At 29.2% G+C, this 15,319-nt stretch overlaps 1 protein-coding gene across 1 annotated transcript; it reads left to right on the top strand.

Annotated features, from left to right (window-relative positions):
* Positions 1-13,383: 13,383 nt before the first annotated feature.
* Positions 13,384-14,298, top strand: LOC107934361 (uncharacterized). Its single transcript, XM_016866786.2, has one exon. The coding sequence runs from the start codon at positions 13,470-13,472 to the stop codon at positions 14,130-14,132; it is 663 nt and encodes a 220-aa protein (XP_016722275.2). The 5' UTR covers positions 13,384-13,469; the 3' UTR covers positions 14,133-14,298.
* Positions 14,299-15,319: the final 1,021 nt, after the last annotated feature.

Genomic DNA, 15,319 nt, shown 5'->3' with positions numbered 1-15,319 from the left:
TTAAAAGCGCTTGTGATTTTAATGGCACTGGTGTACTCATAGAAGCCGATCCAAGTAAGTCAGGGGTGGGGCTAGGAATTCATCACACCAATGGGACTGGAAGAGTTTAGTCGCAATTAGAAATGAATAATAAATTTTTGGTTTGATAAATTTGAAGAGTCTTTATAAAAAATTTATTGTCGGGTCAAGATTACTGCTTTTGCCTCTAATCGAGAATCGACTAACATATTGATATGGACATAGCGATTGAATCAATTTCTGAGTAAATTGTTCGAAACCAATAAAGATCAAAAATCGAAATAAAAAACAATGGTTAAACCAAAATTTAAAATTTTTAAACTTTTTATTTAATTATCGTATTTTCAATGGTATGATAGGTTCAACTATCTATCTAATTATTAAAACATTGGTCATGCTACCGGGTAAATTACACATAAAAGCCCTTTTTTTTAATACTTATCGAAATGGGCCCGGTAAATAATTATTTACCGGAATGGGCCATTTTCCCCGAAAACGCGTCCACGTCAACGCGATGTCAGGGTACGGGACAGGAAAACACATCCCTAAGGAAGCGTTTTGCCTACGTGGACATAAAGCGCGCCCTTAAGGACGCGTTTTATGTACACGTAAGCAAAACGCTCCCTCAGGGACGCATTTTGCCTGTACTTTTAGGGTTTAGGGTTTAGAGTTTTAGGGTTAAAAATTAAAGTATAAGGGATTATAGTTTAGGGTTTAAGGGTGTTCATGGGCTGGGCTGGGTTGGGTTTTGTCCAGGCCCGGCCCGAGAAAAATTGATAAGCCGAGCCCTGCCCGACCCATTTTTTAATAAACACCGAAAAAATTATTTTTAAAATAAAAAATAAAGAATATGTATTTATTTATTAAATATTGGGGCTAGGCCGGGGCGGGCCGGGCCCAGGCCAAAAAAGTGGTGCCTGAGGCGCCCCGGCCCGGCCTCGGGCCAAAAAAGTGGTGCCCGAGGTCAGGCCTGTTTTCTAAACGGGCTTGGCTTTTTTACCCAAACCCATAATTCGGGCCTATATTATTACCCGAACCCTCCCATATTTCGGGCGGGCCGTCGGGCCGTGCCAAGCCGTCCGCCCCATGAACACCTCTAAGTTTAGGGTTTGTCAATTAAATTAATTATAAAATTTTCAAAATTGGATTAATTTTCGTGTTAATTATTTTTTAAGAAAAAATAATTGAGAATGGATTAATTTGTGAAAGAAAATGAAGGGGTGGGGGTTTTTATAGTTTTTTTTTTACCGTTGGGGGGCCAACGGTAAAAAAAATGACCGTTGGTACTGTTCATGCGCGGGGAAAACGTGTCCCCTGAGACGCGCTGACGTGGCAACAAAACGCGTCCACGTCAGTGCGCTTTCTGTCCACGTGGACAAAGCACGCCCTTGAGGACGCGTTTTCCTGTCACGTACCCTGGCATCGCGCTGACGTGGACGCATTTTCGGGGAAAAGGGTCCATTCCGGTAAATAATTATTTACCGGGCCCATTTTGGTAAATATTAAAAAAAAAGCTTTTAATTGTATTTTGCCCCATGCTACTACTTGCCACATCATTATTTTTTCACGTCAACTACAGTATCATCATCCATGTCATCCTTTAAAATTTTACAAATGAACTTACTTAGGTAAATTTAATAGAGTTTTAAAATTTTTAAGAATATTCAAAAGGGATTTTGAGTAACTCAAAATTCTCTATTTAAATTCAAGCTAAGTGGTTTTTCAAAATTCTTTTCATTTAATACTGTGGTCCTACACTAAAACAAAAAATATTAACTTTAAAATATTTTTTATTTAATTCCAATAATTCTTATATTTTACATATTATTAAAACTTTTATATATTTTATAGTGATATCCATATTGCATATTTTTTATTTTTTATTTTCAATATCATTTTCTTCTTTTATAATAATTTTTTAACTTAATAAATTTTATTAACCTAAATTTTTATTAATATATTATTTATCAAACGAAATATTCACAAATACTAACATTGTTATCATTCCGAAAATCTTCAAAATTTTAAATTTTTTAATCCAAATCACTATATCCTTAACAAACATTACGTCTTTCATGAAAAAGTTAATTTTGAGGACTTAAGGTATTACTAGCTTTTTTTTATTATAACCTCAATTTAGTGATGGTTCAATTTATTTTTTATTTACTTTACAAGTGCCTTTTTTACCATTTAAGTTTTATTTTAACTATAATTGTTCTAATTTTGTGTGTCAATTAAAAACTATATTGAATAATAGTAAAATAATATTTAGGGTTTAAGGTAAAAAAATAGTATTTAAGATTTAGGTTTAAGATTAAATTAAGGTTTAGAATTTAAAATTTCAAAATTTATGATTTAAGCATAGTGTTAGAGTAAGAATTAGGGTTTAGAACTTAGTCTTAAAGGTTGGGTATTCATTTTTATTTGTTTATTAAGTAAATTTAAAAAATAATGAAAATTAATTTGGTGTTCATTTATGTATTATATTCTTGATTATCCTCTAAACAAATATGATATGATATATTAGTAGTGGATGCTTAAAAAATATTTTTTATTTAGATTATTCTAATTTAATTTAAAATCTTATAAATACATTTATTTTACTATCGTTATATATATTATTAAAATTTTATACATAAACAACTTGATATATATATTTGTTGAGGCTGTTACGAGAACAATGCCACAAACAATTCCAATTACACTTGGCATTGTGAAACTTTCATTACTTGGTTTATTTAAAATTGAAAATCTTTTGAAATAAATCTTTGGGTTTGTAATCTTTATTGATATATTAGGTGTGCAATGATTTATATTTGAAGATCGATTCATGTGAAGGAGTATATCTTGAAGATATGGTCAAACTAGATCAAGCAATCAAATCCCTTGTTTCAATGAGATTGGATCTAACTATATATCTTGAAGACTTATCTTGGATATTTTGACAACATCTTGGACTTTGTTAGGATATTGCTTATGCTTCTTTAGTTGTTACTTTGATGGGGTGATTGATTGTAATTGATCTAGTATTTCAGCAAGTCGAAAACAATATATGTCACACCCGGAAATGTTAAAGGATAAGTACAACAGTAATTTTGGGTATCTAATTATAGAACTTTTTGTTTATGAGGGTCTTAGTGTAATTACATGAATCTTGCTAAATGACTTGGTAATTGGTTAGATTTCAACTATTAGTCTTGTTACCTTAAAACCGGGTAGTTTCTTTAGTAGGAAACATTATGATGAGGAACATTAATTTTGATGTTGATGAATTGGTTTTGGTGAACGAGTGTAGGAAGGTTATATAGGAGATAGACACCATTCTCCTAGGAGCACTCTCTCTTTTTTGTATTCATTTTCTTTCTTCTATCTTCTTCTCTAGTTGGTTTTGTAAGAGAGAAAGATTAAGGAGCAGTTTGCATAGGGGGAGAAACTAATGTATTAGCTTATGAAATTGAGAATTTAGTAAACTGGTAATCTTTCTAACTCTTCTGTATCTTTTAATTAAGGAAAAGGGAATAAAAATTAAGGATTTCGGTTTAATTCATTGAATTTGTATTGTGATGATTAAGGTTATAGTTAACATTTAAAGTTTCTCTGCATGCAAATGAATCATTGTTTCCTTACATATGTATGTCTTCGTTTTGATTCTAATATGGCCAAAGGCGAAGCTAGGGTGCTGGCAGGGGCCCTAGTCCCCCCTAAAATGAAAAATTATTATTTAGGCCTTTAAAATTTTTTAAAATTTTAAATTAGTAAAGGTAAAATTGCACTTTGGCCCCCCTAAAATTATAAAAATTTGATTTAATCCTTTAAAAATTATAAAGATATATACTATAAAAAATTAAAACTTCATTCGGCCCCCCTAAAAAATTGTTCTGGCTTCGCCCCTGGATATGATTATTATGCTTAGCTAACCAAGAAAGAGGAGGCTCAAGCGATAAGAGAAAGTTTCTGAACTCAAATCCTCAGTGTTTGTTTTATGTATACCAATGCTGTGTTGTTGTGGGATGTTTGTCGTACTGTTGAAGCATACAAAGTGTTGATCTACAGACACATGACTAGTTGTATGTATAACTTTGTTGTTTTGATTAATTGTTACTGGTAAAATAATTATGAATAGGCTATTATTGAAATGGTTTAATAGGTGATATGTTTGGTATGATTTGTGTTGTGTTATTAACAGTATGTTTAGTTGAATGATTGTTATGTGTCAATTGTGAAAATGAATGTTATGCGGAGTGTAGAGGTATGTAATGGCAGATAGAATATGAAGAAATGTCATGTTGTACACTTTGTGCCACATGTTATTGGTTTTGCGAAGGCTCGAGTGGGTTGTATAGAGAATGTATGCGCATGATTTTGTTTTTACGGAGGTTTGATTAGATTGTAGGGACATATATGAGCACATGTTTATGAAAACCCTACGTAGGTTCTTTCAAGTATGAGACTCTACAGAGTCTAAGGCTTAAAGCCTCATGTAAGCAAGTCTCATGACTATGGGCACATGCAAGATAAGGCGGTCCACTGGACTTATCTTATGATTCAAGTTACGACAGTTCGCTGGATTTGTTCTATAAGCTTCATGACAAAGCTATACGTGGGATTTTTCCATGCAAAAGTCCACGGAACAGTTCGCGTATATGAATCCGCAGTTATATGTAAATATCTGCTTATGGATCTACATGTATGAGTCCGCTATATATGAGTCCTCCATATATGAGTTCACATCCATGAATCTTCTTAATGAATTTGAATGTATAACTGTCCGCTGGATTTATCTTTATGATTCAAGCTATGGTAGTCTACTGATCTTATATTCATGTTGCAAGTTTAAGAGTTCAAAATGACTATCTTTCACAAGAGTTGGTATGAACTATTATCCAAGCAAGAGATCACATGGGCTTGTCCTTATGTTTAAGCTACGAGAATTCGTATAAATTATTTTTTTCAAGCCAAAACCCACAGGGATCATCTTTCATGTAGGAGTCTGCCAAGGACTATTTTTAAATCGAGAGTTCACAATGATTATCTGCCAAACAAGAGGCCGCAGTAACTATCCGCCAAACAAGAGTCTAGCAGTGACTATCATTTAAGAATGAGTTCACAAGTATGAACCCACATGTATGAATCTTTGCTTATGATTCTACATATAAAGGTTCACAAATATGGTCTGCAAGTATGTATTCACCAAACTCGATTCTGCGTATATAAGATTTTGTGTAAATCTGCATGTAAAAATTCTCCAAGTGTGAATCTCCATGCATGAGTTTCTGGAATCAATTCATTGTACATTAATCTATAATTATAATAATTGCTAAGATAGTTCGCATATGTCTTGCTAGCAAAATAGGTAATAATTCGTCTTGTATGAAATCATCGCAAATGGGTAAGCGAAATCATTCCGCGTTGTAGCCTATAACACGAGTGATAGAAATGGAAGATTGTCATGACAATGCAAAAAGTGTACAAATTTTTAAGTTGAGCCAACACAAGGCATGGCAAGAGTACACCAGGAAGATGTGCGAACTATACTTGTACAAGTGATATCAAACAGGAGATCAGACCCATGAAGTTCTTGTTGGAAAATTGGGTTTGAAAAACATAGCGGAAAATAAGTTTAGGGAAAATATAGAGTTTTAAATTTTTTTCCAAAAATAATTACTTGATTGTGATATCTAAAATAATAAATACTTATTCAAAATTGTACATTTTTTATTTGTCTAGGATGAACGCTTCGACTATATAGTCTTCTCTGCTATCCTCAAGCTCACGTCTGTCAAGTGTGGGCTCACTTCAAATAAAAAAAATTTCCACAAAATTACCAGCGGGGTAATTTTGTAATTTCTCTAAATTTTTGGGTAAAGTTGTAAATATAAAAATATCTCTAGAAATCTTCTGAAATAATTTCTTCAGAGAATTTTCTCTCTACAACTTTCTCTTAAATTCAAGTGTGTAAAAAATAATAACTCATGGCTCTTTTTATATAAGGAGAGTTTAAAGAGTTTAACTACGATTAAAATTAATCGTTTTAATATTAAATTAATATGATCCTTATCAAGATAAGTATAAATTCAATTTAATATTAAATTTATTAAAATAATATTATTTTCAAATAGTTAATCTGAAATCAAATTATTCGGTAGAATCCTAGTACGAGTGTGATTCTTCCACTGCTTAACCGTTAAAGAACCACCGCCACAAACCATCCGCTGGCCACCGATTTTTTGTCAATGTAGTCGTCTGCACTGTCATGCCCGGTGGTGTCATCGCAAGCGCGACACCCTCACGGCACCCCGAGTCAATTTGGCTACTGCCGATTCTGTTTGGGCTAGTGATGGCTCGATTGGTCCAGTCCAACCATCGATTGGATTGTTGACCCGATTTCACATATTAGACCCGGTTCGACCAGTTTTTGGGTCTCGATCTCAGTTTTTGGTTCTCAGTTCCAATTTTCGATCTCAAGTCCAAACTTCAAGTTCAATTACCCATTAGCCAATTATCTTACTTGAAAATTAATTTCCAAAAATATCATATTTATTTTAATTAATTTGATTAATTTAATTTTGCTTGATCAAAATTAATTTTTCCAAAAATCCTTATATTTTTCAAAACATATTTTTCAAGAAAATTCTTTAATCAAATTCTCTAATTGAACAATTCTCACGATCGTCCAATTTAATTTCGTACCAAATAAATCAACTCAATTAAATTATTTCTAAAGTCGTAGAATTTCCTTCTGATTCAAATGCAATCCGATCAAGTTTTTGTTGAGCTAGTGGAGTGACCAATCAGACATATACAATTAGGGCTTTCAATGTGGGAAAGAAATTTCAGCTTTTAATATAGGAAAAAAGTTCAGACTAAAATAAATAAATTAAATGCCTAGGGCTTTCAATTTTTTATCGTAAATGTTTCATGTCCTAGGGCCACAAAAATTTTTCAACTTTTATTGTATTACATTTTATAATTTTTGTTAAAAGTGATCCAATTTATTATTTCGCTTAAGTCTCCAAAAATATCAAGAAAGAATCTAAAAGTGAAAATACTATGTTGGTGTGTGATAAAACTTAAATCAGTTTGTACAAATTGAAAGATAATGGATCATCTTTCATGATAATACCTCACGGACATAGAGAAACTAAACTATTTAAAAAATTCTTTGATGTTCATCTTTATTTTTTCACAGTTGCTACTGCACTGTAGAATTGAATTTAACATCTATTTTCCAGTCCTAAATGAGCTAAATCTGAAATTTGAGGCTATCATGGGTTAAATCATGAACGATCGTCTCAATAATAGTGTAGGACAACTGACTGCATTATTTGGAAATGGCCCACCGTTCGTTGGATGAGTCAACCTCAAAGCAGCTGCATGCCATGAATACCTCAAAACAGTTGTAAAGGTTTTTCTCTTTAAAGATAAATTTTGCTTTTATCATTTGGGTTTTAATTTTTTTAGTTAAATTAAGCAGTAAATTAACTATTAATTTTTTAAAAATATTAAATTTTTAAATACGGAAATTTACATGGTAATTTGTATATATTTCATGTTAATTTATTATTTTTATTTTTATTTTAAATTATTTATTTTTATGATTTTTAAATTATTTATTGACGTCAATATAAAACAAAGTCTCATGTCATCATGAAGTATACTTGGGCTATTACGGGTTTCCATGTCAATATCATTATAAACTTAATGTTGTAGTCAATATTTTCGTTAAAAAAATTTGACTCTCTTTCAATGTCAATGGTCAAATTTAGCTCAAAAAAGAAACAAAGACCAAATTTAGCTCAAAAAAATAAAAATCAAATTGATAAAAAAAGATAAACATTGATGACTAAATTTAGCGTTATTTCTTCTTCTTTTTTTCAAAATAAATGGGGTTTGTAAAATAGAAATGGATTGAAATGGAAGAAATGTTTGACAAAAGACGGGACCAAGATAAAATTAATAAAATGTTAAAATGTGACACAAGTTTTTGTACATTTCAAAAATTAATAATTTAGTCCTTGTATTTATATTTCATGGAGTTTAGTTTTTTTACTTTTCAGATTTTAAAATTTAAGTTTAATTGTTAATACTATTAATTTTTTTGTTAAATTCAAATTAATTACAAACTCAATTTTTAATTACATGGTTACCAAGTGAGTTTTTTTTTATTTCAAAAATGTCATAGCAACAAATTTAATAAAACATTTAACAGTGTTAACAATTGGACCTGAATTTTAAAATCTAAAAAGTAGAGTGATTAAATTCCATGAAATAAAAGTATAGGAACTAAATTCCTAATTTTTAAAAATTACAGGGACTTATAGCATATTTTAACCTTAATAAAATTAAAACTTAATTTATCGATTTTGATTTGATTTTTATTGAATTTGGTTCGATTTTAATTTGGATAATAAATGAATATATTACGTTGAATTTGATTTTAGGTTTATAAGTTACAAATTTTGGAATAATAATTTATTTGGCCCTTCAATTTATTTTTCGTTTCTTTTAGTTCTTAAGTTTGTATTATTTGTCAAAACACCCAAAACACGTAGATGGTCAAGTGTATGCCACAGTAGCAATTAATTAACTTTAAATTTTTAAAAATATTAAAAATAATATATTTTAATATTTATTTAATAATTTTAATTTTTTAAAATACTTTTTTATTTTTTTGAAATTTTAATTTTAAAAATTAATTAATTATTGACGTGGCAATCCACGTGTATACCATATTAACAAAGTGAACAAACGTTAATTTTTCTATTCATTTTAAGGTGATTTTACAAACAACGCAAGTTTAACGACTAAAAAAATAAAAATAAATAAAATAAATAACTAAAATAACATTGTTTACAAAATTAAAAGGTCAAATAAATCATTATGCATTTTTTTTTTCAAAACCGAACCGTTGGGTAATCCATGATAATGACGCAAAACCTAATAATTTTTGGGAGATGTTAATTTTATGTTAGTGATTTAAATATAAATATACATTAATACATATATGAAGCCACCTTGGTTAAATGAAACAATTTCATTGTTGGCACATCCTAAATATTAACGATTTAATTTAATTTTTTAATCTCTTGCTTAAATAAAAATATTGTATTTTTGATCCCTTACAAAAAAATTAATAACTCAATTGAAGCCTTTTCAATATAAAAATTTTAAAACTTGGATTATAATTTTATTCAAGGACGAAACTAGAAACTTTTTTAGGTGTCGAAATTAAATTGTGATTTTTACGATAGCAAAAATACAATTTCACTATTTTAATAGCCTATATCTTTATAATTTTTAAAGGATTAAGTCAAATTTTTATATTTTAGGGGGTCAAAGTGCAATTTTACCTTTATTAATTTGAAATTTTATAAATTTTAAAGAGCTTAAATGGAAAATTTTTTATTTTAGGGGGGTCAGGCCCCACCCGGCCCCTAGTTCCACCCCTGATTTTATCTCAACTTTTAACACAAAATTCTCAAATTAGTAGATTATGTTTAAATGTGTCATGCACTTATGAAGCATTTATTATATTATATCGATTTCTTTATCGTATTCGTATTGCGTTTTCAAATCATATCTAAGAGCAAAGGCAAATTTGAGCAGCAAGTAGAGGCCATGACCCTCTAAAATGGAAATTTTCAAAAATTGTCATATAAGTCCTTATTAAATGATTATATTTAAAATTAATTTCTAATAAAATTACATTTTGACTCTTAAAAAAAGAAAATCATGTTTAATCCCTTTAAAAATAATATAAATTATTATATTTTGATCTCTCAAAACTTTAATATTCAATTCCACCCTAAAAAATTTCTAAATTCTCCCCTCTCTAAGAATAATCTTGGAATGAAAATTTTAAAAATTAAAAGGAGAAATAGAAGTATCAAATCTACCAAATTAATTTTCTCAAAAGTTAAATAAATAATTTTCAAAGATCTTAAAGTATATTGTCGATTATAATGTCTCCCTAAGGGGGTAGTGTCGGTGATTTGTTGCAAAAGGAAAACATTATTAGTCTAAAATCATGATGAATCATTGGTAATTATTTAGTAGACTCGTTAATTAAGCATATGCATTATAAAATTAAAATTATTTTTTATATATATTTATAAAATAAAAAATAGCATTGCAATCAACATTCTTATAAGCTAACTTTATGTTCATCAACCTCTTTGGCTCTTTGCTACCTAATTAACTATCAAATTTTGGTGCTTGAAATTACAATGAAAGGGGAAATGCTTTCATCTTAAGAATCTCATCTAGAGGAGCTAATGGTCGGGTCAGGTTGGGTTCGGGCCAGGTCCAACTAAAAATTTAGATCTATTTGTTAGGTCTGAGTTCGCCCCGAATAAAAATGCTAAAATCTGGACTCGGTCCACCCCATATTAATTTTTTATATAATTTTTAAATATATATAAAAATAAAAAATACTAAAAACATTAAAATAAATATTTCTCAGTTAGTTGAAGATAAATTTTTAAAAATATGTATACTTAAATAGCACTAACATAGATGCAACTTAACAAGCAAATAACTCTAAAATAATAACAAAATTAACAATAAAACAAATATTATACAATATTCAAACAATAACAACATAATAGTAGTAACATAATAGTGAATTGGTAGCAAAATTGGGAAAAAGCAACAACAAAATAGCATTTTTTTTCCTTTTGTGAATTTAGGCTGGGTCAAGCCCATGCCAAAAATGTCTTACTCAAGGCCCAGCCTATTTTTTAAACGGGCTTTTTTTTGTCCAAACTCATTTTTCGGGCCTATATTTTTACCTAAACTCTCCCACTTTTCGAGCAGGGCCGGGTGGTCCCGCTCATGAGTTGGTCTAATCTCATATCGTCAATTAAGTCTTAACTTGATTGACATGGACATTGTTGCCCATGCAAGAGGACGTGGGTTCGAGTATACTGAAGCACATTATCCTCTTATTTATGGGTTAGATGAAGGACTATAGATAATTCTAGACATTGTCTTTCAAAAAAATTAGATAGAATCATAACCTATAATTATAATTTCTAAAAATATTATTAAATAAAAAAATGAGGAGACAAGAAATTCTAGTAGGATTTCTTTTAAAAGGCTCCGTTGGTAGTCCTTGTATGCAAGACTTTTTGCTTTTAGTTGGTCCTCTTAATGGACCTATGAAAGCTGTTTCCTATGAATGATTAAAGGCAATGGTGACTGCCTTTTGAAGGAAAAAACTTTAATAGGAATGACTTTATTGCTTTGCTTTACAACTCCAACCTACAAGGAAAATGAGATTTATATTAATCTAAATTTTATCATTAAACTATGACTTTTTAATACTGAATTTTGTTATAATTTTATTTTAATTTCATTATTATCGGGTATTATGATTTTAATTTTATTGATTTTTTAACAAAAAATATTGAATTTTAAATGGTTCATAAAATATTCTAGTCATGCAAGTCTCAAATGTTGATTTTATGTTGTTTTATTTTATTCGAAAATCAATTTTAATTTGTGGTGGAAAAAATTAATTTAATTTTTTTTAAAATTATTTGTAACTATTTTTTTATATCAACAATTGCAATCAGGATCAATCAATAAAAATGTTAACTTAAACATTTAATTCAATTCAAATAAAAACACGTAATTGTTAGACCCAGATTAGGCCAATCGATTGAATCATAAACATATTTAGTATTAAATAAACTATATGTTAGTAAAATTATCATAGCGGTCCTGTATTAAGATTTAGATTATATTTTAATTTCTCTGCTTTACAAATAAGTAAATTAATTCATGTACATTGGATCAAAGAGTAAAGTAGTTATTTTATTAAAATTTTTATCAATTTCTACTATTAAAAAATATAATTGTACGTCCACATGAGATATACATAACGTGCCACGTGCTACTATTTAGTTATTCAGTCAACCACATCAATTTTTAACAGTACACATAAATTAATTTATTTATTTTTAAATACAGTAACTCCATAATACTTTTAATTTTATATGTTATATCTATGCAAAGATAATGTCATGTGAATTGGTGTAAGGGCATGATTCATAAAGGTGATTACATGTAAAGATGAAAATGGAAGAAAACATATGTGGTACATCAAAAATGAAAAATATGTTGGGGTACTCAATATCTCCAACCTACTTCATTTCCAAAAAGGGAAAAAGAAAAAAATACACTTTAAAAAATAAATTGACATTAATTAATTTATAATAAAATATGTCCAACAAAAATTAATACACTATTAGTAGATTGAGTCTTAGCTTGTTTAACGTAAGTTCAAGCGTGTTTAAGTGCGGTTACCCTCTTATTTAAGGATTAGAATAAGTTATGGATAATTCTAAACATTATATCAACTTAAAAACTTTTCGATAATTTCACAATTAGATTAAATTTTAAAAAATTTAATATACAATGCAAAGGGTTTTTTTATAGAGAGAGAGAACAAAGTTGTTAACCAACTAATTTAAATAATATAAAAGAATGGCATTGCCATGCATAACCAACATTCAAAATGGTAACATCTAAAATATAAGTCAAAAGATGTTCAAATTTATGCAAAGTGGTATAGCCATAGCCTTCTTTTTGACTTTTTAATTGATTTGAGATTTAGTTTAACTAATCCATCTTATCAATTTAAAATATAATATTTAATAATTTTGAAGTTTTAATTTTAACATTCCCAAATTCTTTGATTTTTTAAAAATAAATATTGCAACATTTTAGAGTTTAATTTATTTTATATCATTAAACTATGATTTCAAAGTATTAATATCGTATCAAGTCGTTCAGTTAATTTTTTAATTAAAATTTAACGTTAGATATATTTAAAATACGTGGATTAAATTGCGCGAATAACTTGAATATGAAATGTTATAAAAAATGAAATACTTTTCTTAAATTTTATTGATATTTTCTATTTTTTTAACATCATATTCAAGCTATTCTACATATGTACGAATTTACAATTTGATTCGCATGTTTTAAATATACTCCATATTAAATCTAAACTGATAATTTAGTATCTAATTGATGGTCCTTTATGTCCATTTACTATCCATGAAGACTATGTCTCTCAATATTATTCTCTCAAAAATTCAAATCGAGGTTCTCTTTAAAAGTATAATTTTATCACTACACCCAATCCTTATTAGTGATGCGGCATAATCATATAAAAATTTAATTCGAACATTTAAAGTTTATCGATCAATTTAAAATTTAGATCATAGTTTGGATCGGGAAATTAATTTTTTTTTAATCTAGATGATGTGTTTATTTTATTTAAAAAATGAAAAGGCAAATGACAAAAAAGCCAACAAACAAGTTCACCCCACCTAAAAGCTTTAGATTGGTTTTTGTAAATCACACTCAAAACAATAAAGCCTTTCTTCCACCAAACTTAATCCCACTACCCAAAAAACAAAACCCATTGAAAAGAAACGCAAATGGAAGAAAAGAAAAAGAAGAAGAAGCAAAAACATGAACACCCCAATGATAAAACCACAAAACCAACCTCAGAATTCTCATTCAAACCAAGTTCCGAAGTGAAAGGTCTAAGATTCGGCGGCCAGTTCATAGTTAAATCCTTCACAATCCGACGAGCAAAGCCACTGGAACTACTCAAGCTCCTCGATTTCACCCCACCATCACACAAACCCCCCAACAACAAAATCCCTTTCCCTTCAACCACAGCTTTTCTGCCAACCAATTTCACCATCTTAGCTCACCAAGCTTGGCACACACTCACTTTGGGTCTAGGCACCAAGAAATCGAAGGTGCTTTTGTTCGTTTTCGAATCGGAAGCCATGAAAATCGCGGTGGATAAGATTTGGCCAAATGAGATCCCGCTTGGTGAAGTGAATAAGAAGCTGATAAGGGGATTGAAAGGGTGTGAAATGGCGAGGTTTAAGTTCAGGAAAGGGTGCTTAACATTCTATGTTTATGCAGTTAGAGGTAATGGGAATGTCGGTTTTCGTTGTGCTGATGATTTGAGGATTGTATTGCAATCTGTTGTTGAACTCAATGATTTCTTGGATCATACTGCTATGCTTGCTATGCCTAATCAGAGAAGCCTTAACTACAGTGATCCAGTTGCAATGGCTCACTAATTTTTCTTCTTTTTTTCTTAATGGGGAATTGGTTTATTTGTTGGATCATCTTTGTTCATGTTATTAGTTTTCCTTAAATCTTTGAGAAAAAAAAAATTGTAGTATGAATAAATTTGCAGTAGTGTATACTTTTTTTCTGGGAAAATTTTCAACAATTATATTGCTTTTTTTTTCTTTTATTTTACTCTGGCATTCAAACTTCTAGGCATGATTTATGCAAACTTTATCAAATGGTTAAAATGTATAATAGGTCCCTATAGTTTTCATAAATTTAGAATCTAGCTCTCATACTTTTTTCTCTTTATTTTCTGAATTTTAAAAATCTTGTTAAATTTATTTTTATTCAAATTAATCCTTAAATTTAGCAATTATTTTCATATTAAAACTTAAATTTTAAATTTTAAAAAAAAATCAAGACTAATTTAAAATTTAAAATTTAAGCCTCTTGCGAAACACTATATCTTATCATTATACTCACTTGATGATAAAAATTGATTTTTTTTAAATAATATTTTAATCATCAGATTAAATTCTAAATTCAATTTAACAATTAAATTATTAGATTAAATTATTGCATGAACTGACTCTACATGTTTTCAGCAAATAAAAAAAGAAGAGAAAACCCTAAATGTACCTTTTATTATTGTTTTTATTTATCAATACATGTCCAAGTTCCAAATATTAATTTATTAATAATATCTCATTTTCATAGCTTAAATACGTCCAAAACTTTGCCTCAAAAACGATGGTGAATTTCTTGTAAAATGTGCTCTTTAAAACAGAGCCCGTGAAACCAAGCGGTTGAGCTGCCTGGCTGCGGTGCCTCCTTGGCGCCCCCAACACCGTCAGGGCCTGCAATTTCATTTGCAGAATGTGATGGAAGGTCCATGAATTTACAGTTTGATGATAATGATGATGATGATTAAAATATTTATTTCTTGAGAAAATAAAATATATAATAGTAAAGAAGAAAAGAGTGGAGGACCAACCTTTCCATTCTACCCAATCCTTTTATGTCCATAAAAGTAAAAAGGAAAAGAAAAGGGTAAATTATATAGGTTTTTACCCAATTATTAACAAAATTTGTCGTTGGTCATTTAATTATTTAACTTTTATTTCTTTTTTAGTCATTCGCCATTAAATAATTAACGAAAGATAATTTGACAATTTTTAAAATTAGCATAATA

This window comes from Gossypium hirsutum, chromosome D10 (assembly GCF_007990345.1).
Source record: "Gossypium hirsutum isolate 1008001.06 chromosome D10, Gossypium_hirsutum_v2.1, whole genome shotgun sequence".
Lineage (NCBI taxonomy): Eukaryota > Viridiplantae > Streptophyta > Magnoliopsida > Malvales > Malvaceae > Gossypium > Gossypium hirsutum.
This window is presented reverse-complemented; position numbering and strand designations above follow the sequence as displayed.